This window comes from Capra hircus, chromosome 4, assembly GCF_001704415.2.
Source record: "Capra hircus breed San Clemente chromosome 4, ASM170441v1, whole genome shotgun sequence".
Classification (NCBI taxonomy): domain Eukaryota; kingdom Metazoa; phylum Chordata; class Mammalia; order Artiodactyla; family Bovidae; genus Capra; species Capra hircus.
The window spans coordinates 71,885,155-71,909,550 of record NC_030811.1 but is presented as its reverse complement, the minus strand read 5'-3'; the positions used below and the strand labels follow the sequence as shown (position 1 = coordinate 71,909,550).

The 24,396-nt window shown below is 35.9% G+C and overlaps 1 protein-coding gene across 1 annotated transcript in view; it reads right to left on the bottom strand.

Annotated features, from left to right (window-relative positions):
- Nucleotides 1–24,396, bottom strand: part of COG5 (component of oligomeric golgi complex 5) — a 282,487-nt gene that overhangs the window by 68,898 nt on the left and 189,193 nt on the right. Inside the window, exons 11-12 of the mRNA XM_005679133.3 lie at nt 22,066–22,147; nt 931–1,135 (exon numbers count right to left, since the gene is read on the bottom strand). Coding sequence (XP_005679190.2) covers nt 931–1,135; nt 22,066–22,147 — 287 coding nt within the window. The remainder of the gene's footprint in view (nt 1–930; nt 1,136–22,065; nt 22,148–24,396) is intronic.

Below are 24,396 nucleotides of genomic sequence, written 5' to 3'. Positions count from 1 at the left end.
ATGTTTAATGTGAAAGAGTAACTGAAGAGAACAAAGTCCCTTCTATCACTTCAGCCTACTCTTATGCACTTACTCTACCAATCAAAACTTATATAATCTGTATTTTACCAGTCAGAACTTCTTAACTACAGCAGCTACAATTCAACTGTAAGTATTCAGGGGAAAAAAAAAAAGTTGAAACAAACATTAAAAAACTACTCATAAATCTATCATTTTTCTTACAAGGTAGGTGATAAAAATCTGTTGTTACTTGAGTCAATCACATCACAATAAATGATTCAAGTGTTTAAAGGAAGTGTGCAAACCAATCAATTGATATGGTACTTACAGAGAAATATGAAAACAGTACTTCTTTTCAATTTAGGAGGAAAGCTGGCAGGTTTAAACTTAATGAGTTGGTACATTGTTTTCCAATGTGGCTTATAAATATCACTACATATACTATACTTCATGACTCATCTAAGAGACTTTCAGGTTTAATTTTGACAGTAGTAACTTAGTTTTTGCCCACCAGACTGAGAACCTATCCCAGCGTAAGATTTGTTTCCACTATCGTTCCTGAACATACCAGTTCCTTTTATATCACATTTATGCCAGTGGCCCATCAATAATGATGCTATATAATTACAAATGTATTATAGTATCCATTGAAGGACAGTGACTACACATGCTCATCTCTTAGCTTCTATTCACCTAACTTTGTGACATCCTTTAAGACGAATTCTCAGTAGGAATCAGGCTGCTCAACTAAGGATAAAAGTTTGACTCCTTAAGTTAAAAGTGTTGTGAAATCTTTTAAGGCAAAAAAATAAGTAATAATCATTACAAATATTCAGAAAGATTAACATTTCCCCAATTTCTAACTTGTAATAAAAATAAAGGACAAAATCCTTAACGTGCCAACAAACAGATTTGATTACACAAACATACTCATAATCTGGCTTTTTCGGTATGAATATATCTTGTGTATCATCTTCCATGTGTTGTAAGTCAGCATAGAGGTCTGCAGCTCCACTTGCATTAAAATTTCCTTGAATATTTTGGCTGTATTGTTGAAGACGCTTCCATAAGTCATTATAAAGCCGCAATAATTTGGGGTATTCTCCTTCAAATGCCTGTTTCAAAAACATAGAAGCTGCCAAGCAAAACAATAAAATGGATTAGATAAATGATAAAACAATAAAATATAGCAAATAAAGTTTCTTTTGTATATGAAAACAGTGCTACAAATAGCCTACACCACAGGACAAAACAAAAGTGTGTTTTAATAAGGCTTTTCAAAATAATGCTAGTAGCAGTAATTTTCCTCCCAGACTATTTACTGCGTTTGATATATGTACCATATATTGGGTTGGCCACAAAGTTCCTTTGGTTTTTGAAACTTAATCTATAAGGAAACAAACACATTGATGAAAAAAGTTTAAGACTTTAATTTTTTCTTTCAAAAACTGATAAAATACATAGAAAGTCAGGAAGCATTAAAACAAAAAAACCCGATTTACCCATGATTTACTTAAATTGACATTTACAGAATAGTTCTTCCAAAACAGCAAAGTAGCCATTGTTTTCAAGTACACATGAAATATTTACCAAAAATGACAACTGTTAATGCCATGAAATCATCTGAATAAATTTGAAAGGTTTCAAATCATACAAAGTATGAAAAACCAAAATAGTTTTAGATAAGAAATTAGAAAGATATATTTAAATGATCCTGGGTAAAAATCCCAAAGTAGAATTGCTAGATCAGTTCTATATTTAATTTTCTGAGAAACCTCCATACTGTTCTTCATAGTGACTGCATCAGTTAATTATATTCCCACTAAGAAGGTACAAGGGTTCCCTTTTCACTACAACCTCATCAGCACTTATTATTTCTTTTCTTTTTAATACTAGTCATTCTAACAGGTGTGAGATGATATCTAACTGTGTTTTTTATCTGTGTTTTGCTGATGATTAGTTATGCTAAGCATCTTTTTTGTGTACTATTGGCTTTCTATATGTTTTCTATAGAAAAATGTCTACTTAGATCCTGTCCATTTTGTTTTACTGGATACTTTGGTTTTTTGCTACTGAGTTGTATGAGTTCTATATATATTTTGGATATTAACCCCTTATCAGGTATGTAATTTTCAAATATTTTTTCCCATTTAGTGGGTTGTCCTCTCATTTTGTTGATGGTTTTCTTTGCTGTATAGAGGTTTTTCGTTTGATATAGTCCCACTTGTTTTGTTGCCTTTGCTTTTGAAGTCAAATTTAAAAAATCGTAATGAAATATGACTATATACCTGTTAGACTGGCTAAAATTACAAAAATCAAATGTTGATGAGTACAGAAATACTAAAACTCTTATATACTGTTGGTAGAAAAGAAAAACTGATCATTTTGCAAAAAAAGTCTGGCATTTTCTTAAACTGTTAAAGATACACCTACCATATGGTCAAACCATTCCTCTTCTACATGTTTATTCAACAGAAATAAAAGTATATGTCCATATAAAGATTTATATATGAACACTCAAAGCACCTTGTTTTGTAATAGCCAAAAACTGGAAACAACCCAAATTGTTCATCCACAAGTGAATGCATGTACGAACTGTAGTATACTTAACAACGGGATACTATACAGAAGTACACATTACAATATGGATGATTCTAAATACAATCATGCTGCATGAAAGGCAAATAAGAATCCATAATACATGCTGTATCATTCAATCTGTACATAGTTCCAGGAAAAGCAAACTAGCTCAAAGTGACAAAAAGCTTGTCAAGAATTTGCCTGGGGAAGGAGAAAGGAGATGGCAGGGAGAGGAATTATAAAGGGATACATGGAAACTTTTGCTGACAAGTATATTCACTGATCTTCACTGCTGTGATGCTTTCATGGGTGTGCATGTATGTTGAAACTTAACAAAACTGTGCACATTAATTATGTTCAGGTTACTGTATACCAATTATACCTTAATAAAAAAAACTGTTAAAAAAAATCTCAGTGAGGACTTCTTTGAAATCCCTCCTCCCCAATAAAGAAGCCATTCACCATGGCCCTGAGTGTTCCCACATATTCCTGCAGGGTTATGTCAACAATGAGAGGCCCTAGTTGCTCCTTATCCAGGCCATTTATCTGTAGCAAGGTTTGCATCTGTAGCAAGTAGCCTTGAAAGATGAAGTAACTTCTTCAGCACACAAAGAGCAGGCTTGCTTACTGCTTACAGAAAAAGTGGCAGATTCTCCCAGCTCAAGAGAGACAAACTCATGGCATACTTACCACTGAACTGCGTCTCCCTGTGAGACCTGGAGGTGTGGGGAGCCAAAAAACAAAGATGCCAATGCTCACGCAGCCTGGTATGCTGAGTAATAAAGTCCTTCTGCTCTGACCCAGGAGTCTCATGTCTTCTGACAATGTCCAGAGCACTTTGGCAGGCTACCCTTTCTAAGTAGGGTAAATATCTCAGATCTTTCACAGTTCCTGAGCTCCTCAAAGCTAAATCATGTTCATTTCATTATAGGAATCTGCTTTTTGCCTTCCCATTTACCACAATTTCCAATTTTATTTATGTAACATATGTTTCCCGTACTTGACTATAAACTCGATGAGAACAAGGACAAGACTCATTTTCTTCAATGCATATTTGGTACTCAACACAGTGCTTGACATAGTAGAAATTAAGTAAGTATCTCTTAATGACAGAATAAATTAAGTTTTGCTTTTCATTGGACAGTATGCTCACTTTCACAGAAATCTTTTCTATGCAGAACAATCCACTGTTCAGAGTTTCAGAAAGCCAAACTGTGACTATATCATCTCAGTAAACGTGACTGACTCACTGATTCTAAGTTACTTAAATCAAATACATTTAAAGTTTACAAATAAATATTGTGTGGTAATTCCTGAAGTTAAATTCTACTTTACTTTCTTTTATCAGTAGGTTTAAAATGTTCACACCAATTACCTATAAACTTGATTACAATCAAGTTTACAATCTAGTTTACAATCAATTATTTATTTGATAAGTGTCTGTAGAACTTAACCGCATATCTAATAATCTAACAAATCATTTACAGATAGAAAATGACAGGTTACTAATTCCCAGTTACTAAGTAATCCATTACTCAGATTATGCCTTCATATGAGCAATTGAGCAATATTGCTCAATTCTTTTTGAGCAATAACTAGTGACTCCAACATAGACACTAACATGGAGAGGAAACTCATCTTTATTTCAGTAGCTTGTTTTATGAAGATTTCTTCATAGCAATGAACACTGTAAGAAATTATTTATTAGTGTGCGTTGACTGTCTGCGCTCCCTCTTCAGAATGCAAGTATAATGAGACAGGGATACTATTTGATTTGTCTCTGTATTTCCTTTACCTAGAATAACACCAGGCACTGAATTACTGAATGAACAAACTGAAAAGAGAATGAAGAGGACCTAGGTATGGAATTAAATCTTTCCCCTAGATTCTAATAGCGTAGACTTCATTACCTCACTCCTCCTAGACCCCCTAGTTTATCCCAGAGCTGCAGTTCTCACAGATCTGGCCTTAGTCTTGAGTAGCCGTGCTTAATCTCAGCCTACGTGTCTGACTCTGCCAGCACATCTCCCTGTGTGAAGACGCAACAACTCATCTCTCAGCCATTGACTGGAGTCCTGACCAAGAAAGGGCATCACTCCTGAAAACTCCCATCAGCCTCCAGACAACCAAATCCTGGTCAGTGTGAAATCTGGAAGGTGGACTAATCAACTCAACAAGTATTTGCTGATCATTTACTATATGGCAAATGCTGTTGTAAACCATGCATATGCACCAGTGAACAAAAGAAGCAAAGTTCCTACCCATGAGGAGCTTACGCTCCAATGAAGGAGAAAAACAGCAAACAAATTAGTATGTAACATAATATCAAGGTTAGAGAATAGTGATGTTGTTGTTCAGTAGCCCAGTCATGTCCGACTCTTTGCAACCCCATGGACTGCAGCATGCCAGGCCTTCCAGTACTTCACCATCTCCCAAAGTTTGCCCAAGTTCAATGCATTGGTGATGCCATCCAGCCATCTCATCCTCTGATGCCCCCTTTTCCTTCTGCCCTCAATCTTTCCCAGCATCAGGGACTTTTCCAATGAGTCGACTATTCACATCAGATTATCAAAATACTGGCGCTTCAGCTTCAGCATCAGTCCTTCCAACAAGTATTCAGGATTGACTTCCCTTAAGATTGACTGGTTTGATCTCCTTTCTGTCCAAGGGACTCTTAGGAGTCTTCTCCAGCACCACAGTTTGAAGGCATCTATTTTTTGCCATTCTGCCTTCATGGTACAGCTTTCATAACCGTACGTGACACTGGGAAGACCACAGCCTTGACTATATGGATCTCTGTCAGCAGAGTAATGTCTCTGCTTTTCAACACACTGTCTAGGTCTGTCATCACTTTCTTGCTAAGAAGCAACAGTCTTCTGATTTCATGGCTGCAGTCACTGTCCGTGGTGATTTTGGAGCCCAAGAAAAGGAAATCTGTCACTACTTTCATCTTTTCCCCTTCTATTTGCCATGCAGTAATGGGGCCGGATGCCATGATCTTAGTTTTGTTTAATATTTAGTTTTAAGCCGGCTCTTTTACTCTCCTCCTTCACCCTCAACAGGAGGCCCTTTAGTTCCTCTTCACTTCCTGCCATTAGAGTGGTATCATCTGTGTATCTGAGGTTGTTGATGTATCTCCTGCCTATTCTAGCTTGTAACTCATCCAGCTCGGCATTCTTCATGATGTGCTCACGTACAGATTAAACAAACAGGGTGACAGCGGACAGCCCTGTCATACTCCTTTCTCAATCTTGAACCAGTCAGTTGTTCCATACAGGGTTCTAACTGTTGCTTCCTGACCCACATACAGGTTTCTCAGGAGTCAGGTATTGGTCTGGTATTCCCATCTCTTTAAGAGCTTTCCACAGTTTGTTATGATCTACACAGTCAAAGGCTTTAGCCTTTGTAGTCGATTAAACAAAAGTAGATGTTTTTCTGGAATTCCCTTGCTTTCTCTATGATCAAGCAAATGTTGGCAATTTGATCTATGGTTCCTCTGCCTTTTCTAAGCCCAACTTGGACATCTGGGAGTTCTTGGTTCACATAAATCTGATACCTAGCAGCAAGATTTTAAGCTTGACCTTACTATCACGGAGATGAGCACAACTGTCCAATAGTCAGCACATTCTTTAGTACTACCCTTCTTAGGAACTGGGATGAGGATTGACCTTTTCAAGCCCTATGACCACTGAAGGGTCTTCCAGATTTGCTGGCATATTGAATGCAACACCTTGATGGCATCATCCTTTCGGTTCTGAATAGCTCTACTGGAATTCCATCACATCCACTAGCTGTATTAATAGCAGTGCTTCCTAAGGCCCACCTGACTTCATACTCCAGAATGTCTGACTCTGGGTGGCTGACCACACCATCATAGTAATCTGGGGATAGGCAGTAGCATTTTATTTACTGATGACAGGGAGGGCCTCTCTGAGTGAAGTAAGGATATGACCCATTTGGATGCCTGGGGAAAGAGTGATTTGGATAGAGGAAATAGCAAATGCAAAAGATGTGAGGTAGACAACCCCAGCAGAGGCTGCTGCTCTTATTTTAACAACCTGCCATGCTCTTGGCCCGAGAGAGTAAGCCTCCTAGCTAAGTTAAGTCCCTCCTTTTTAAGTACATTGCTACTCATTTCTAGTTCATTCCTTTCCTAATAGGCTCAGTTCCCAAAACCTGTCTTGCACTTAAATCATCTAGTACTATGAAAGTAAAGGAGGGTTTGGTATGTCTTGGAAAGTATTTTCTGTTTCATAATTGCATTAGCTATATTTTGCTACACAATAAACTGCCACAGATGTAGCTGCTTATTTTAAAAAACATACATGTATTATCTCACAGTTTCTGTGAGTCAGACATGCTGGGTCCTCTGCTTCAGGGTCTCTCCTAAGACTCCAATCAAGCTGTCAGCCATGGCTGGAGTCTCATCAGAAGGCTTAACTTGGGGAGAAGATTCCAAGCTTATGTGGCTGGCTGTTGTCAGGATTCAGTTCCTGATGAACTGAACTGGATTGAGGGTCTCAGTTCCTAGTTTGCTGTTGGCAAGGGGTCAACCATACAAAGTGGACCACTCCAATATGACTGCTTATTTTTTCAAAGCTTGTAATCCAAGAAGGCAATAGAGAGGGCTTGCTAGTAAAATGGAAATTACACTCTTATGTTACCTAATCATACAAGGGACCTCTTCTTTGCATGGTCTATAGATTACAAACAAGTTGTACCTGTATTCAAGGGGAAAAGATTATACAAGGGTGTAAATATCAGGAGGGAGGGATCAATGGGAGCCATCTTAGAATCTATCTGCCCCAATAAAATGAACGATACTTCATTCACATCAATAAAAATGATAAAAAGTCAAATGCTGAGGGCCACCTAGCAGTCTGACAAAGACCTACTTTTCAAATACTGATACATTATAGACCTGGTGGCTCAGGCAGTAAAGAAGCCGCCTGCAATGTGGGAGACCCGGGTTCGATATCTGGGTTAGGAAGATCCCCTGAAAAAGGGAATAAAAACCCACTCCATTATTCTTGCCTGAAGATTCCCATGGACAGAAGATCCTGTTGGCTACAGTCCATGGGGTCGCATGGACCCCATGGTTAGTTAGTCAACTGAGCAACTAACACAGACTATATTATTCCTTCCTATTTAACAGTTTCATATAAAAAATCATTTACAGTATTGTTGAAAAATAGACCAAATACACTACAGAAATAGTTCCAGAATAAAATAATGGTAAGTCAATTGCACCCAAGGTAATGAATTTTCCCATTACTCATAAAAAGAACTTTTCCTTCTAAGTTCCAGAAATGTATGGTCCAAGTTATATATTAAAAGCAATCAATGTTTATATGACCTAAAACTAATTATAAATGTATTTTATTGAGGATTAATATGTCTTTTGATTTAATTTTAAAGTTATGATTTAATAAAACTAAAATCAGAATACAAAACAGACCTTTTTAAAGCTCAGAGAAACCCTATTTAAGATGAACAGATATTAAAATGGAAGCTTTAGATGGAAAATCTGACCAAAGCCTGAAACATTAAGCTCTGAATGAAGAAACTGAGTTTAAAAAAAGCACACACAATCTAATATCAGCCACTTGCGCAAACTACACTACACACACACATAATTAAGATGCAATAACTGTCTGAAAATATCCAGATATGGAGCCTAAGAGATTTTTTAGGTTTTGTTTTTTCATAATAACAGCAATACAAAGTATGGTATCCAGTACCAACTGGGTATGTATTCTAAGCCATACCCTTCCCTTTTAACAGGAATACAAAGTATACACATTCTTCTCCAAACTCTTAGTTAACTTTGAATCCATTTATTATATGAAGATGACCACCCTCATTATCTCACAATAAATGCTGCAACAAAAATAAAGGTCACCTTCAACTTCTTACCCTCTATTCCCCTATAAATGTTTGTCTTTAACTTTCTTCATAGGAACAAGTGTCCATTCTATACATGATCAATTATTCAACTTCCACACTTAATGTCATTCTATTTCAGCTCCTCCTCTACTACTCTCTCCTGTATTTTCAGCCTCCAATTAATTTTTTATAAAAAGACTGAACATGCTCTCATTGAATAAAAAATAAAAAACACAAATAATAAGGCAAACACTTCCTCTTGACCTTCCAACAGTTAATGAGTAGCCACTGTCCTGTCACTGCTTATAATTGTAGTCTACATACATCTCCTTGCCTCCTCCAGGCTGTAACCCAACTTCCAACTGCCACAATGCCACTGAAACTATTTTGGTAAAAGTCACAGTATCAAATGAACCTACCTACAGAACAGAAACAGACTCACAGACATAGATGACAGACTTGCAGGTGCCAGGGGGGAGCAGGGAAGGAGAGGGATAGACTGTGTGTCTGGGGTTATCACCACTTACCAGCTTGATGATGTTTTATCTATCATAACCCTAGCCAGTTTTCCTTGACTGCTGCCAGTTATTTTGGAGCAAATGACAACATCATATTATTTCATCCATAAATACTTCAGCATGTATCTCTGATGGTAAGACTATTTTTAAAAAGTAACCATAGTTCTCTTATCAAACTTTATAAAATTAACAATCAGTGACAGCATCTGTATGACTGACCTGTGATTTTTTTTTTAGCTTGTTTATTTAGGACCCATAAATAGTCCATATATTATAATTATCTGATATATCATGAAGCCCCATCTATAGTTCCTCTCTTTTTTATTCCTTTTAATTCTTTATTTAAGAAACTGGGTCATTTATCCTCCAGAGCTTCCCGGTCTGAATTTTTGCTTATTGCACCCTTGGATCCCTGTATTTCCTGTAAATTATCAGCTGACCTAAAACAATACATTTCAACCTTGGCTGCACACCGAAACAACTTTGGAAGCCTAAAAAAAAGTCCTGATGCTTGGGTCTCAACTCAGAGACGTTAATGCAATTGCAGTATAGGCTGTGAGATTTTTAATATGCAACTAAGTTGAAAACCACTGCAGCAGTTAAGAGATTTGACCTGTTTCCACAGTCTATAATTTCTGGTGAGCCTACTACATATGTATCACATGAATTTATATGGCAATATGATGTGTACTCAGTTGTGTCCAACTCTTTGCGACCCCATGGACTGCGGCATGCCAGGCTCCTCTGTCCATGGGATTTTCCAGGCAAGAATACTGGAGTGGGCTGCCATTCCCTTCTCTAAGGGATCTATCCTACCCAAGGACTGAATCTGCATCTCTTGTGTCTCTTGCGTTGGCAGGCAGATTCTCTACCATTAATTTGTATATTGTTTGCATTTTTTATATTGACAGTCCATTAACAATCATTGCCCAGTTCTACTAAGAGATTTCAAGATGAAGATAACATTCTTTGAATGTTCTTTGATTATCTGTAACATTCTTTGTACACTTATTACAAGTGATATTTTTACAAATAAAACTTCTGGCATCAATTATTCAACTTCTCTTATCATTTGTAGGAAGGTCATTAAAAATGTTTTTCCCCTTTATTTACCACTTTTCAAAGCAAGGAGTAGATTTCCCCAAGGGTAATCAGTATTTCTTTACTTACATCATTATGAGCCCATGGATTTGATGGACTTAACCACCGTTGACTATCTTCTTATTGACGCTAAATTTATTCCTTCTCTTGTAGATATCTATTCAAATTGCTTCCTGGGTCCTACTAATTCAATCCTAACAGTCTTGGTCTTCGTATCTTTCTTGCTTTCTAGTATACAGGCTTAGAAAATTATCCTGCACATTTTTTACCTCTAACCCTGAATTAGCCACTTCTTCAAAGAACTGGGATTTCTTTCAATGGGAAATCAAGTTTTAAATCCACAGCATTGGTTTTAGAGAGGTTCAGGACCAATGAAACGGTCACTATTTTCAGGTCTTAACAAGTGGACAGAGCTATGAAATGTTTGCAGATCAAATTATATATATTTAAAGAAAAAATATTAGTTGATCTCATCCATTTTTCTATCTTGTTTCACTGATGCTGAAAATCCAGATTCAGTCTGATACCAGTATACTTATTTACACCACACCATAAGGCACAAAGGCTTTGCTCATAGCTCAGTTGATAAAGAATCCACCTGCAATGCAAGACACCTCAGTTTGATTCCTGGGTCGGGAAGATCAACTGGAAAAGTGATAGGCTACCCACTCCAGTATTCTTGGACTTCCCTTGTGGCTTGGCTGGTAAAGAATCCACCTGCAATGTGGGAGACCTGGGTTCGGCCCCTGGGTTGGAAAGATCCCCTGGAGAAGGGAAAGGCTACCCACTCTAGTATTCTGGCCTGGAGAAGTCTATAAGGTCACAAAGAGTTGGACATGACTGAGTGACTTTCACACTATACAGCACAAACAGCAGTCTGAGTATAACAATAACACTACCAAGAATAACATGACTGTTTAGAAGAGTTACTCTGTTTGGGGGGAAGTTGTTATTATCCTATAAGTATATCCTAGTAGGGCTATAAAAACAAATTACTCTGTTTAAAAGTAAAACAGTCAAACAGATAAACAAGGACCTACTATTACTATATAGCATAAGGAACTATATTCAATATCTTGTAATAACCTATAATGGAAAAGAATCTGGAAAAGAATATATATTGTGTGTATATATATATATTACACAAATATATTGTATATTCAGAGGAGTCTAGCTTTCATCCCTGACCTCTCCAAAGTATTCTTCACACACTCCCCCTCTGTCAGTAACCATTTTGTTCTGGATTTTAAGGTTTAGTCTTCTGTTTCTAAAATATAAGAAAAAATGTACATTTATTTATACCACTGCCTTTCTTATTAGCACACTGTAGACGTGTTTTTCTTATATTTTTAAACTTAACAATATAACTAGGAGATTGTTCCATAGTAGTATATAAAGATATTCCTCATTCCTTTTTTGCTTCTCACTCCTTTTTATAGCTGCATGGCATTTCATTCTAGGATGCACCATAATTAAAATAACCCCCTAGTGATGAACATTTGGGCTGTTTCCAGGTTTTCCCAAATAATGATGCAATGAACAGCCCTGTGAATCTATCTCTTCATATTTTTGATAGTATATTTATGGAATAGACCCTTTGAAGTAGAACTGCTGAATACAAAAAAGAAAAAGTGAAAGTGAAAGTTGCTCAGTCATGTCCGACTCTGTGACCCCACGGACTATACAGTCCATGGAATTCTCCAGGCCATAATACTGGAGTGGGTAGCCTTTCCCTTCTCCAGGGGATCATCCCAACTCAGGGACTGAACCCAGGTCTCCCTCATTGCAGGTGGATTCTTCACCAGCTGAGCCACAAGGGACACCAAGCAACTGCTTATATAATTTTGTTAGGTCCTTATCTATTTTGTTAGATAATTTTGTTAGAAATTCTTCTAAGGTTTGGATGCTTAAAAATAATGTGTGAGAGTGACTATTTCCCTACAGGCTTGCCAGCAGAGTGTGTTATCAAATTTCTTTTTACTTATGGCTAATTTGATGGGGTCACAAAGAGTAGGACATGACTGAGCGACTAAACAATTTGATAGATGAGAAATGATGTTTCTGTACACTTTTACTTCGCATTTTTCTATATATGGTGACACTGAGAATCTTTTACAAACAAGATATATTACCAACCCTTTTTCATTGAGGTAAGTTATATTTTTCTCATTTGTTATTTTATTTTGCTTAAGAGTTTTTTGGCCATGTAAATTTTTTAACAGTCAAATGATCAAATTTTTCATCATTGCTTCTAGAAATTAAATCAGAAAAGTTTTCCCTATACCTAGCTTGCTCACTTGTGTTTCTTCTAGAATTTGAATAGCTTTATATTTTATATATAATTCTTTGGCCTACTTGAAATTTACCCTGCTATGTGAGGTAAAGTAGGGATTTTCTCCTCTGAGCTCTTTTTTATTTCAATCTACTCTTCAACCCTGAGCACTTTACTCATTTTCCTAACTACAGGATCACACTTATCCATTCAACAAATTTTTATGGAAGATTTAATTAAGTAGCCTAGTCTTGTTTTACCTCAATGAAAACTGTTTCATAGTTTATCTAATGATATAAAGTACTTTAAAATATCAAATGAAGGCATAAAGAAAAAAGTAAAAATTATTTTATATCCTACTACCCTATAATAATCATGCTTTTGTATCCTTGTTTATCCCATATACATATTGTTTGTTTTCTAAAAGTATTTCATATTTTAAGGTCTCATTTACCTTATATGTGCCATTTTTTAAGTGAAAAGTATTTCTATTTTACAGTTTGCATTTTCCTCAGATTTCCTAATACATAAAGCCTTTACTATTAAAGTAACATTTTAGGAATCCATTTCAACAGGATGTCTATTTTGTATCGAGCACTGTGCCATGTGAGTGACAGGAATACAACATGGAACAGAGGCACAACGAGACGGTTTCTCTACAGCCTAGTGGGAGATACGGACAAGCAAGGAGGTGAGCCATAGCAATGCAGTGAGGTAAGCATTAAAACTGGGAACATAATGGAGTTTTGTGGGAGCAGATAGAGGATGCCATACCCATATTTGAGTACAATGATGAAGAGGGAAGAATCAAGCAACACTTGATTTCTAAACTGAGGCTGAAAAGATGAATGTGAATTATCCAGATGAAGAGGATGATTACACACAGGTGCTTCAGTATTTGTAAACACTGAGAAGAAAGAGGGTGATTCATTCAAGAACTAAAGCTCCAGGACAGAAACTAAAAAAAAAAAAAAAAAAAAAAAAAATAGAAGGGAGAAAAATACTGCTAAGCAGATAGGAAGGGACCAAATAAAACATCACATTGGGACTGTATCCTGAGGGAGACAGGGGGAAGAAGAGTGGTGGCAGACCAGTGCTCCCAACAACTAAAGAAGGCAGACGTATTTTTATAAAGTCAAGCTTGCCCCAGACAGAGAACCTTTGCTGGAGAAGATAAAAACAGGCAAGGCTTTTGGTGATTTATGAGACTGGAATGAACATTTTGAAACTTCAACAAGTCTCAACCTGAGTAGCCTATAGAAGACCTACTCAGTTATGTAGTTGCAAGGGAAGCTGGGGAACTAGGTCCAAAGCTTCAAAGAACAGAAGTTAAAATATCCTTCATATTTGTGGAAACACATCATAGGAAACCTAAGATGAAAGAACAAGCCTACCAACAGAGAGAGGCAGGTCTTCCTTCCCATGAAGACATCCAACAGATTCTGGTGGGAGCCTAAAGAGCTTGTCTGGAAATCTCTGGAGAACAGAGCTAAATCAACTTCAGTATTTCAGGGCTGAGGGGACAAAGACCATCCAATCTCTCAATTAAAAAGCCTGGGACAAGGGACTTCCCTCACAATCTGGTGGTAAGACTTCACGTTTCACTGCAGAGGGAGGGAGTTTCATCCCTGGTTCAGATAACTTACAGCCAAAACACCAAAACATAAAACAGAAGCAATACTGTAACAAAGTCAATGAAAACTTTAAAAATGGTAAAAAAAAAAAAAATCTTAAAAACAAAATTAAAAAAAACTTGGGAGAAGCATGCCTAAATAAAGGGGAGAATTAGAGACAGACTGTCTTATTAAAACAGCAATTACCTGTCAGCCAAAAGGAGACAAAAGAAACAAACAAAATATTTCATAATATGTAAATGAAATCCTACAAATCAGTAAGACAGACAATGCTATAGAAAATAACATTTTTAAAAGAGTATATGCAGATGGCCAATGTACATATGGAAAAGTGAATAATATCATTAATCACAAAGGAAATAAAAATTAAAGCACCATGTGATTTGACTCAACATCCACCAGAATGGCTAAAACAAAACACAGAAAATACAGATGGCCAACAAACACTTGAAAAAATGCTCAATATCTCTCATTATTAGAGAAATGCAAATCAAAACTACAATGAGGTACCACCTCACACTGGTAAGTAAGAACGGCCATCGTCGAAAAATCTACAAACGATAACTGTTGGAGAAGGTGTGGAGAAAAGGGAACTCTCTTACATTGTTGGTAGAACTGTAAATTGATGCAGCCAGTATGGAGAACAGTATGGAGGTTCCTTAAAAAACTAAAATTAGAACTACCATATGATCCAGCAATCCCACTACTGGGCATATACCCTGAGAAAACCACAATTCAAAAAGACACATGTATCTCAACGTTCACTGCAGCACTATTTACAACAGCCAGGACATGGAAGCATTCTAAACGTCCACTGACAGATGAATAGATAAAGAAGATGTGGTGCACACATACAATGGAATATTACTCAGTCATCAAATGAAAGAAACGGGGTCATCTGTAGTGATGTGGATGGACCTAGAGTCTGTCCTACGGACTGAAGTCAGAAAGAGAAAAACACTGTATATTAACGCATATATATGGAATCCAGGGGAAAAAACAGTATAGATATAAATCTATCTGCAGGGCAGGAATAGAGAAGCAGACACAGAGAATGGACACGTGGGTACAGTGGGGTAGGCATAGGTGGGGCAAACCGGGAAAGCATTCTAACATTTTTAAAATCGACATTAAATAAAGTATTTATAAATGCATAGCTGGTTTATCCCTCTATTTCCTGGCAAGACTGGACTCTTGATTTATTACTTTACTTTTTAAAAGTAAAGGTAATGAGTTTTAGCATACATTTTAAGTCTGAAAACTTTCCAAATCTTTAAATGTGCATATCTCCTAAAGTATCTCTCCAATTCACATATGATTTTCCAAAGCACTAGAAATATATACTGTGTAGTTCTCTTAATTCTATGACTCAAGTCCTTCGGTTGCTTAAGACTTCTGAGAGACTAAAACTGCACAAAGGGCTTTAAATATTTTAAAACAGATTTGCTTGCCAGAACATTTTAGGCATATCTTAAAAAAATCTTTTAAAGCTTTTATAAAAGGGCACTAACATCTTTTCGATGTAATATTTATTTTGTTTGTTTCTACTGAGACTTGAAAATATGTGTACCATAACCCAACAGGCTGGTTAACAAACATTATTATCTGGAAACTACAATAGAGAGGTAACAGACATAAATCTTAGGAATCATCTTGGAAATAACTATCAGCCATAGACAATTAAAGCTGCACATGTCTGGCAGGAGCTACTCTGAATCTTCATAATCACAAATTCAGGCCCCTTTCCTTTATAAAAAAGTGAATTCATTGTCAAACCCATAGATGTATCTTATTATATCAAGTAGAAATTCTTTTTACTAAGCATGAACATTTATAATCAGAAAGAACATATTCCTAACTAGGAAATTTTTCCTTTAGGTATTTTCTGCCAAAATCTTACTTATACAATCTGTTACATTGTGTATAATATTCAACTCTGCAGATGGTTGCATTTTCTTAATATTGCCTGTCTATAATTTTCACAATTACTACATTACATTTCATGGACTGTTTGTGCTATATAAATAGACTCCAGCTCTCTCTTTAGTCTTGAAACTAAGCAAGCACAGGTCTTGTAGGCCTATAAGGTGCAGCCCAACAGCTTCTTAGGCGTTTCTCACTTTATTTTAATTTTGTAATATTTTCCTCAAACTTTTATTTTAAAAAAGCTTTTTTAAACTTATTTTGTGTTATGTTAGTTGCTCAGTTGAGTCCGACTCTTTGCAACCCAGAGACTGTACTCTAACAAGCTCCTCTGTCCATGGGATTTCCCAGGCAAGAATACTGGAGTGGGTAGCCATTCCCTTCTCCAGGGGATCTTCCCAACTCACAGATAAATCGAACCTGGGTCTCCTGCACTGCAGATAGATTCTTTACCCTCTGAGCCACCAAGAGTACTCCCAAAGGAAGTTTTTTCAGTAATAATGTAAACAGAAGCAACCAACTACTCCAAATGTAAATATTCATTGGGTTTTCTGCCTAAAAATATTGTATTTCTTCTCATACACAAGTCAGATAGGTTCCATAAGACAAGAAGTGAAACATATCCACTGGATTTGGTAATTAAGAGGTAGGTCATTGCTTGCTTCATTGAGACCAATTTCAATAGAATGCAAGAGTTCACCAAGTTGAGAAACCAATGGAATAAAACTGAAGACAAAAAATGTAAACTACTCTTTTGAGAAGTTAGAATAAAAGAGACATTAGACAGTAACTAAAAAGAAACTCTATAGCTTTAATTAGATTAGAGCAACTGAAATAGGTTTATATCAAAGGGGGAAAGATCAAAAGAAAAGTGGAAATGCAAAATCAAAAAAAAAGAATAATGTTGCTGAGAGGAAGGGTTAAACAAAGGATCAGGTATCCATCAGTAAATGGGTGGCTTTGAAGAAAAAAGTTATCTTACTCTTCAAGGCCCACAGGGAGGAAATCAGGTTTTTCTTTGGAGGACAGTTACAGACTTCTGAGTTTCTTAATGACATTAACCGTCCTGCTGACCCAGGAGAAAGGTTAGTTACTCAAAGTGAGCAGATGGGAAAAAGGAGGGCATGTGGAAAGAGCCAAGGGTTTGTAATGGTTACAGAAAATAAGAAAGCAGATGACCAAAGATAAGTAGAAGATGGTACCATTAAGTGCACGCGCACACACATACATACATACATACATACATACATACATACCCTACATAATATTGGGTTGGCCAAAAAAGTTTGTTTGGGTTTTTCCATAACTTCTTAAGAAAAACCTGAATGAACTTTCCGGCCAACTCAGTATTTTGAAATGCACTTATAAAAACTGTTCTTAAAGCTAGATGAGAGACTTCTGCTTCTGGTAAGATGCGGTAACATGAACAAGAATTAACTCTCCTCTCTGAAATAACCGAAAAACAAACAAGGTGAAATATATGATATAATGATTTTTAAAACACTGAACACAATGTGATCCTTGAGAAACAGGAGAGAAAACGAGTGGACCCTGTGGTTGCCAGCAGTTGTTTCCAGGCTATGGCACAGGAAAGAGGAAGCAATCTTTTTCCCTCTACGGTCCTCAAGACCAGGAAGACAACGAGAATTCACAAGACAACATGCCAGAGAGACCTGCACAAAAAGAGAACTGCAAAGATCTGCAAATGATTCACCCTGAGTATTCAGCAAAACACTAATCAGTATATGTGAGAGAAAACTTCCAGAGTTTGGGGGGTAAAAACAAGCATAAGAATTAAAGAGAATATACCTATTCCTCATGCAAGACTGGGAAGAGTGCCTGTTCCTGAAAGCCAAACTAAAAAACCAAAACTGTTTGGTAGAGTATACAAGTATAGCCTCAGTAGTGGGAAATAATTAGCTCCAAAGTAAACCCTGCTCAGGTTTTGCCAATAAATCTAAAAAGCAAGACTCAAAGGGATCAAAATTATTTTTCAGCAACTTGACAGTATCTGAGAGTAAGACTACTGACTGGAAGACAAAAGTATCTAGTACCAAACAAGGTAAAATTCATGTCTGATACTCAATCACAAATTATTAGATATACAAAAAAGTAGAGAAAAATATCAGTGATGAGAAGAAAATTCAATCAACCAGACCCAGAAATGACACAGGACTGAATTATAGACAAGGGCATTTCCATTCCAGTCCCACTCCCTAGAGTTGAAAATGAGCAGAATCATGTGGGTGGGGCTCCAACACACAGAAGCCTTTGGGCTCCCCCATTCTGTGTTTGTAGGGAGTAGACTCCTGCTTCCCTGACCTTCCCTGAGTTCCAGAGGGCACATTTGAACAGTGGCTAATCAGGGAAGGGAGAGATGCAGAGACAAAGGAGGAGCTTGCAAGAAACAAACATGCAGATTTGAAGGAAGGTCTGCTTTAAGGAATACATGTAACAGTATCTTTGAACTCTTCTACAGAACTAAAACACCCCCAAAATGGAAGATGAACTACTTGATGAAGCATTCTTCAGTGCAGTAAGGTCACAATTTGATAACCTCAAGAACCTCAGCTTAGGACTTCCCTAGTGGTCCAGTGGTTAAGAATCCACCTGCCAATGCTGGGGACACGCGTTTGATTCCTGGTCGGGGAAGATTCCACATGTCGCAGGACAGCTAAACAAGCCCACCACACCTAGAGAGTAGCCCCTTGGTGTAACAGTGAAGACCCAGTGCAACCAGAAAATAAGCAACAACAAAAAAAGAACCATTTCTTATGGGGAGACCACCTGAGACCACCAGATTAAAGGAATCCAGGCCCTGCACATATCCTGACCCTTGTCAGCAACCCTGCTCTTGAACCACTGCTATAGAACTCCTCACTAAATCTCTCCAGGTTGGGACACAAAGTTTTTCAGGGTATGAGCCCACTGTGTTGCCCTGTGTCTGACAAAATAATAATGGTATTCTTTTCTACTTCACCCAATATTCTGTCTCTGAGACTTGATTCAGTACGAGTGTACAGAGGCTGAGTTTTCAGCATCAGAGTTACACTCTCTTAGTATTTGTGTGATTTTTGAGATGAAGCTTACCTTATACAGTTTCTACTAAAATGTGATAAGTAAACCAATCATAAACAATACTGGAAGATGTAATGATTAAAGGTTTGAAATTTTTCAATAATGCTAAGGCTATTTCTTTGGTATACTCCTTCCATATTGAGAGAAAAAATATTACAAACGAAATTTAAATTTACTCATTAAACAAAGAAAGTAAAATACAGTCTACAACAACTCTAAGGTTTCTGTAAAGGCTTTAAAGTGGTAAGGTACATTTTCAGTGAATGCTTGAAAACAGAAATATTATAATAGCCATATATGAGCTTTTACATTAGCCTTCTTTTATTCTGAAAACCAAGATTTTAACGAATTTTGTAATTATTAATATTTTGTAGGTAAATTTACATCTTTGCATTTCTATACTGGATGTAAGTATTAATAAACGTATTTCTTTAAACATAATTGGCTTACAGCGTGAAAGTATTAAAGAAAATTTCATGATGATAATTAGTTTCATGAAAAACTATTAGTTTCATGCATCGAGTAAGAAGCTAGAATAACTAAAATTACTAAGCAAATAAATAAAGATAATTTCTACTTTAGTGACTGAAACTCATGTTATTTATACAAACATGGATGTGCATTAAAAAAATTGAAACAAAGCAGAGCCAAAAATAGTCTTACACATATATAACCACATGATGTTCAACTAAAGTGCCAGGACAGTCAACAGGCAAAGCATAACATCTCAGATCCACATGCAAAGAAATAAACCTTAACTATATCTCATATCATACACAAAAATTAACTCCAAATGAATCCAGTAAAACTTCTACAATAAAATATAGGAGGAAATGCTTACAGCCTTAGGTTAGACAAAGATTTCTTAGGTCAAACAATCCTCCAAAAGTTATAAAAGAAAAATTGATAAGTTATACTGGTTCAAAAATAAAACTTTTCATTTGGAAGATACCATTAAGAAAATGAAATGGCAAACACAGACAGATGTATCTGCAAAATAAACATCTGAGAAAGGACTTTGAATCCAGATATATAAAATTATCTTAAGACTTAATTAGAAGACAGTGAAAGTGTTAGTCACAGTCATGTTCAACTCATTGTGACCCCATAGACTTGTAGGCTGCCAGGTTACTCTGTCCATGGAATTCTCCAGGCAAGAATACTGGAGTGGGTTGCCATTTCCTCCTCCAAGGGATCTTTCCAATCCAGGGATCAAACCTGGGTCTCCTAAATTGCAGGCAGATTCTTTACCACTGTGCCACCAGGGAAGCGTGAAGAAGAGGACAAGCAATAAGCTAAAAAATTAAATAAAGCTTAAAAGTCAATACTTTTTACAAATACTTGATTAATAAAGACATACAGATGGAAAATAAATGTGAAAATATGGTTATCACTAGTCTTTAGGCCAGTGGAAGTTAAAACCACAATGAAAATCTACTAAACACAAGAATGGCTAAAAGTAAAATAATATCATGGATTGATAAAAAGGTAGAGGAATTATCATACATTGTTGATGTGGATGAGAAATCATACATTCATCTTAGGAAACAGTTCAGCAGTTATTTAAAGGTAACATATACGTATCAAATGATCAGGAAATTCCACTCAAGTATTTACCCAAGAAAATGAAGACATATGTCTACAAAAGATTTGTATGTAAATGATTACAGTAGCTTTACTCATAATAACCTCAAACTTTAATAACCCAGTTATCCTCCAACTGAGAAATAGACAAATAGCATATATCTATAAAATGAAAGTTTAGTCAGAAATAAAAATAGACTATTGGAATGTGCAACAACATGAATAATTCTTAAAATAACTACACATTGCTATAAAAGTTCTCATACTAAAAAAAAAAAAGTTCTCATACTGCATGATTCCAGTTTTATAACAATCTATGAAAAGCTACGGAGAAGGTGATGGCACCCCACTCCAGTACTCTTGCCTGGAAAATCCCATGTAGAGAGGAGCCTGGTAGGCTGCAGTTCATGGGGTCGCGAAGAGTCGGACACGACTGAGCAACTTCCCTTTCACTTTTCACTTCCATGCACTGGATAAGGAAATGGCAACCCACTCTAGTGTTCTTGCCTGGAGAATCCCAGAGACGGGGGAGCCTGGTGGGCTGCCGTCTATGGGGTCACACATATTTTTACATATTAAAAAAGATGACCAGACAGATATGTAAAGCACAGAAAAGCACAGTATTCTCGGAGTAGAGTGATTTGTAGAAGAAAATGGAGCGAATCAGTCCTAAATAAATCCTCTGCATAAGTTCTGTCTGGCCACACAGGAATGAAGACCTCTGTGGTCACTACCTTGCTGCACAGTTCTTTACAAATAGAAGCAGGGAAGCAGGTACTGTGGTTTATTCACCCAGGACTGCCAGGGACTAAATAATGCTTACATATACTAGTACTTTCAGTAAATGTTTTTGAATAAAAATTTAACTACATACAAACTCTCAAAATTCTTTTAAAAAGCCTCCATACATTTAATGCTCTAACATTCAGTGATTATACAAAAACACTTCCATGATATTAGCTAGTTTATATTTCACTGTTTAGAACTACCCTGTGCTGTTAGTTCATGACAAAAACAAACAGAGAGAAAATTTTTGGATGATATTTGGTTAAGCAACTTTTAATTCATGATGCGGGCATTTCATCTGTTCATTCATCAAATCATCATTTTTACAAAAAGGAAAAAGCTATAAGGTCTCTGTCTTAATATCTCTTAGTTAGGAACTAAAATACTCTAATTAAAATACTCTATAAGCATTAATAAAATTCTTCAACATCAAACATCCTTTTACACAGAAAAAATTCAGAGTTCCCCTGATTGAATTATGGAGAATTAACTTATTCTTTTGAAGAATGTCATTTCATATCCTAAGTATTTTAAAAGTGTAGAAAAGAACTTATTGCTTATATAACTGAATATACAAGTAACATAAGAAATGACAATTACCCAGGAGTTTCTGAAAGATATGTTCTATAAACCAATAGATCAAAACTTCTTGAAGTAACTGAAAAACTTTGGAATCATTTTGCAAAATAAACACTATACTTACAATTTGTTGCTGTCTGAAATTGAGAAGAAAGTGCTTGAGTAACTGAATTCCAAAATGTATATAAAATTTCAGCCTGTCCATCCTGTGGCCCAAAAAAAGGGGGGTGTATTATTTTTTTTAATGATAATGGATAAGATATAGCATTGACAATGTATTAAAAATGTATTAAATCGAAATTCCTAAGATATCTATCAAACAATGAAATTATTAAGTAACTAAGTAGAAATATATAGATGATTCAAATCACGTCTCATGTTCAGATAATCAGTCACCATCCTTCTCTGCTACTTACTAGCTGTGTGAGCTTGAGCAAATTGCTAAATCATTGTATGACTATGGTAAAAGTACCTACACTGCAGAATTATTAAGAGGATTTTTTAAGTTTATAAAAGTGAACTCTTGGGACAGTTCTTATTACATATAATAAACCCTCAGTGAATGTTAGTTATTACTATAACAATTATCATCCTCATTTTATATACAAAAGGCAATTTGTACAACCATAAGAAAATGAAGAACAAGCATACTTAAATTAACATTGACCAGCAGAATATAATTCACCAACTACAAAAGAGAACCGCCTAAAGAATAGATATAATTTTTTGTTTTCTTTTTTAAGTCACAGAAATTACTATGTGGAATAAGAAATGGCAACCCACTCCAGTATTCTTGCTTGGAAAATTTCATGGACAGAGGAGCCTGGCAGGTTACAGTCCATGGGGTAACAAAGAGTAGGATACAACTGAGTACAAATTACTATTACTCAGCTTAGCAGGACACTTTCATCCAACTGTTAATACATATTTTAGAAAGTAATTACTATAAGAAAGGATAAACATTAGTTTAAGTATCATTTGTTAAAATAAGAAAGTATTTTAATACTGTTAAAACAAAATGAACTTCTAGAAATTTTACCAAGTCCTTTAAGGTACTTCTTCTATATGCATGGTATATGATATCAAATTGTTGATATTCTATTTTTGAAGTACAAGAATGCCAATTTCACATGGTTTACTTTAATCACATAAATATGTATAATGCTCAAATATGACTACTCTCATAAAAAATAATTAAGAAACTCATTAATTCTGTTTTAGTTTTGCACTTGCAAAAATGAAATTCTACTTTTCAAGGTTATAAAGAAAGTGAACTATGAAAAATACTGATTTCTCACTCCTATATCTACATACATATCTATTTTCCTCGTTATTTGTTTCTTTAGTAAGTCTTTTGTTTTGATTTCAAATAGGTATTGTGTATCACAAAAAGAGGCAAATCAAATAATTGCTAGTTTCTTACTCAGGGGTCAGAAAGTAGATTTAGATCACCAAGATTTTATGCAACATGTATATTGTATATATGCATGCTCAGTTGCTCAGTGGTGTCCGACTCTGCAATGCTATGGACTGCAGTCTGCCAGGCTCCTCTTGTTCCAGGTAAGAAAACTGGAATGGGTTGCCATTTCCTCCTCCAGGGGATCTTCCCAACTCAAAGTTCAAACCCGCATCTCCTATGTCTCCTGCATTGGTAACCAGATGCATTGTATATCATATAGCTTAAAGTGGATGCTTTTCCAACAAGGACCAATGATACCACAAGGAATTATATTCAGTATCTTGTAATAACTTCTAATGGAAAAGAATCTGGAGAAGTATATATATCTACTATATATAAAACTAGAACTGAATCACTTTGCTGTACTGTAACTAATGCAACATTGTAACTGCTTAAATTTTAGTTAAATAAAACTTTTCATCATATTAGAGAATCATTATATCACATTAACAAAATGAAGGACAAAACCACATGATCATCTCAACTGATAGACAAAACAGCATTAGACAAAGTTCAACACGCTTTCATGATAAAACCACTCAACAAGCTAGGAAATTATCACAACATAATAAAGGGCATATATGACAAGTCCACAGGTAACATCATAACGGTAAAAATCTGAAAGCTAAGATGCAGAACATTTGATGAGCATATATACATATCTACACACGCATATATATATGCTTCTACACACTCACTTAAGTAAGAAAATGGGTCAATCTTGCTTAAGCATACAAATACAAAATTATCAGGTATAATAGTAAATTGACTTTGGTATTTTAATTATCTACCTAAACAAGTTGGATTTATGTCAGCAATGTAAGTATCATTAAATATTAGGAAATATATTAATGCAATAGCCCAGTGTTTCCAATAAGGAAATCTACAGAATCATGTAGCTGAGTGAACAAAAGGCAATTAATACAGTTCATTTAAATTAACAAAATACTTAATACCCAGGTCTCATTTTTTAAAAAAATTCATAGAAAAAGATGC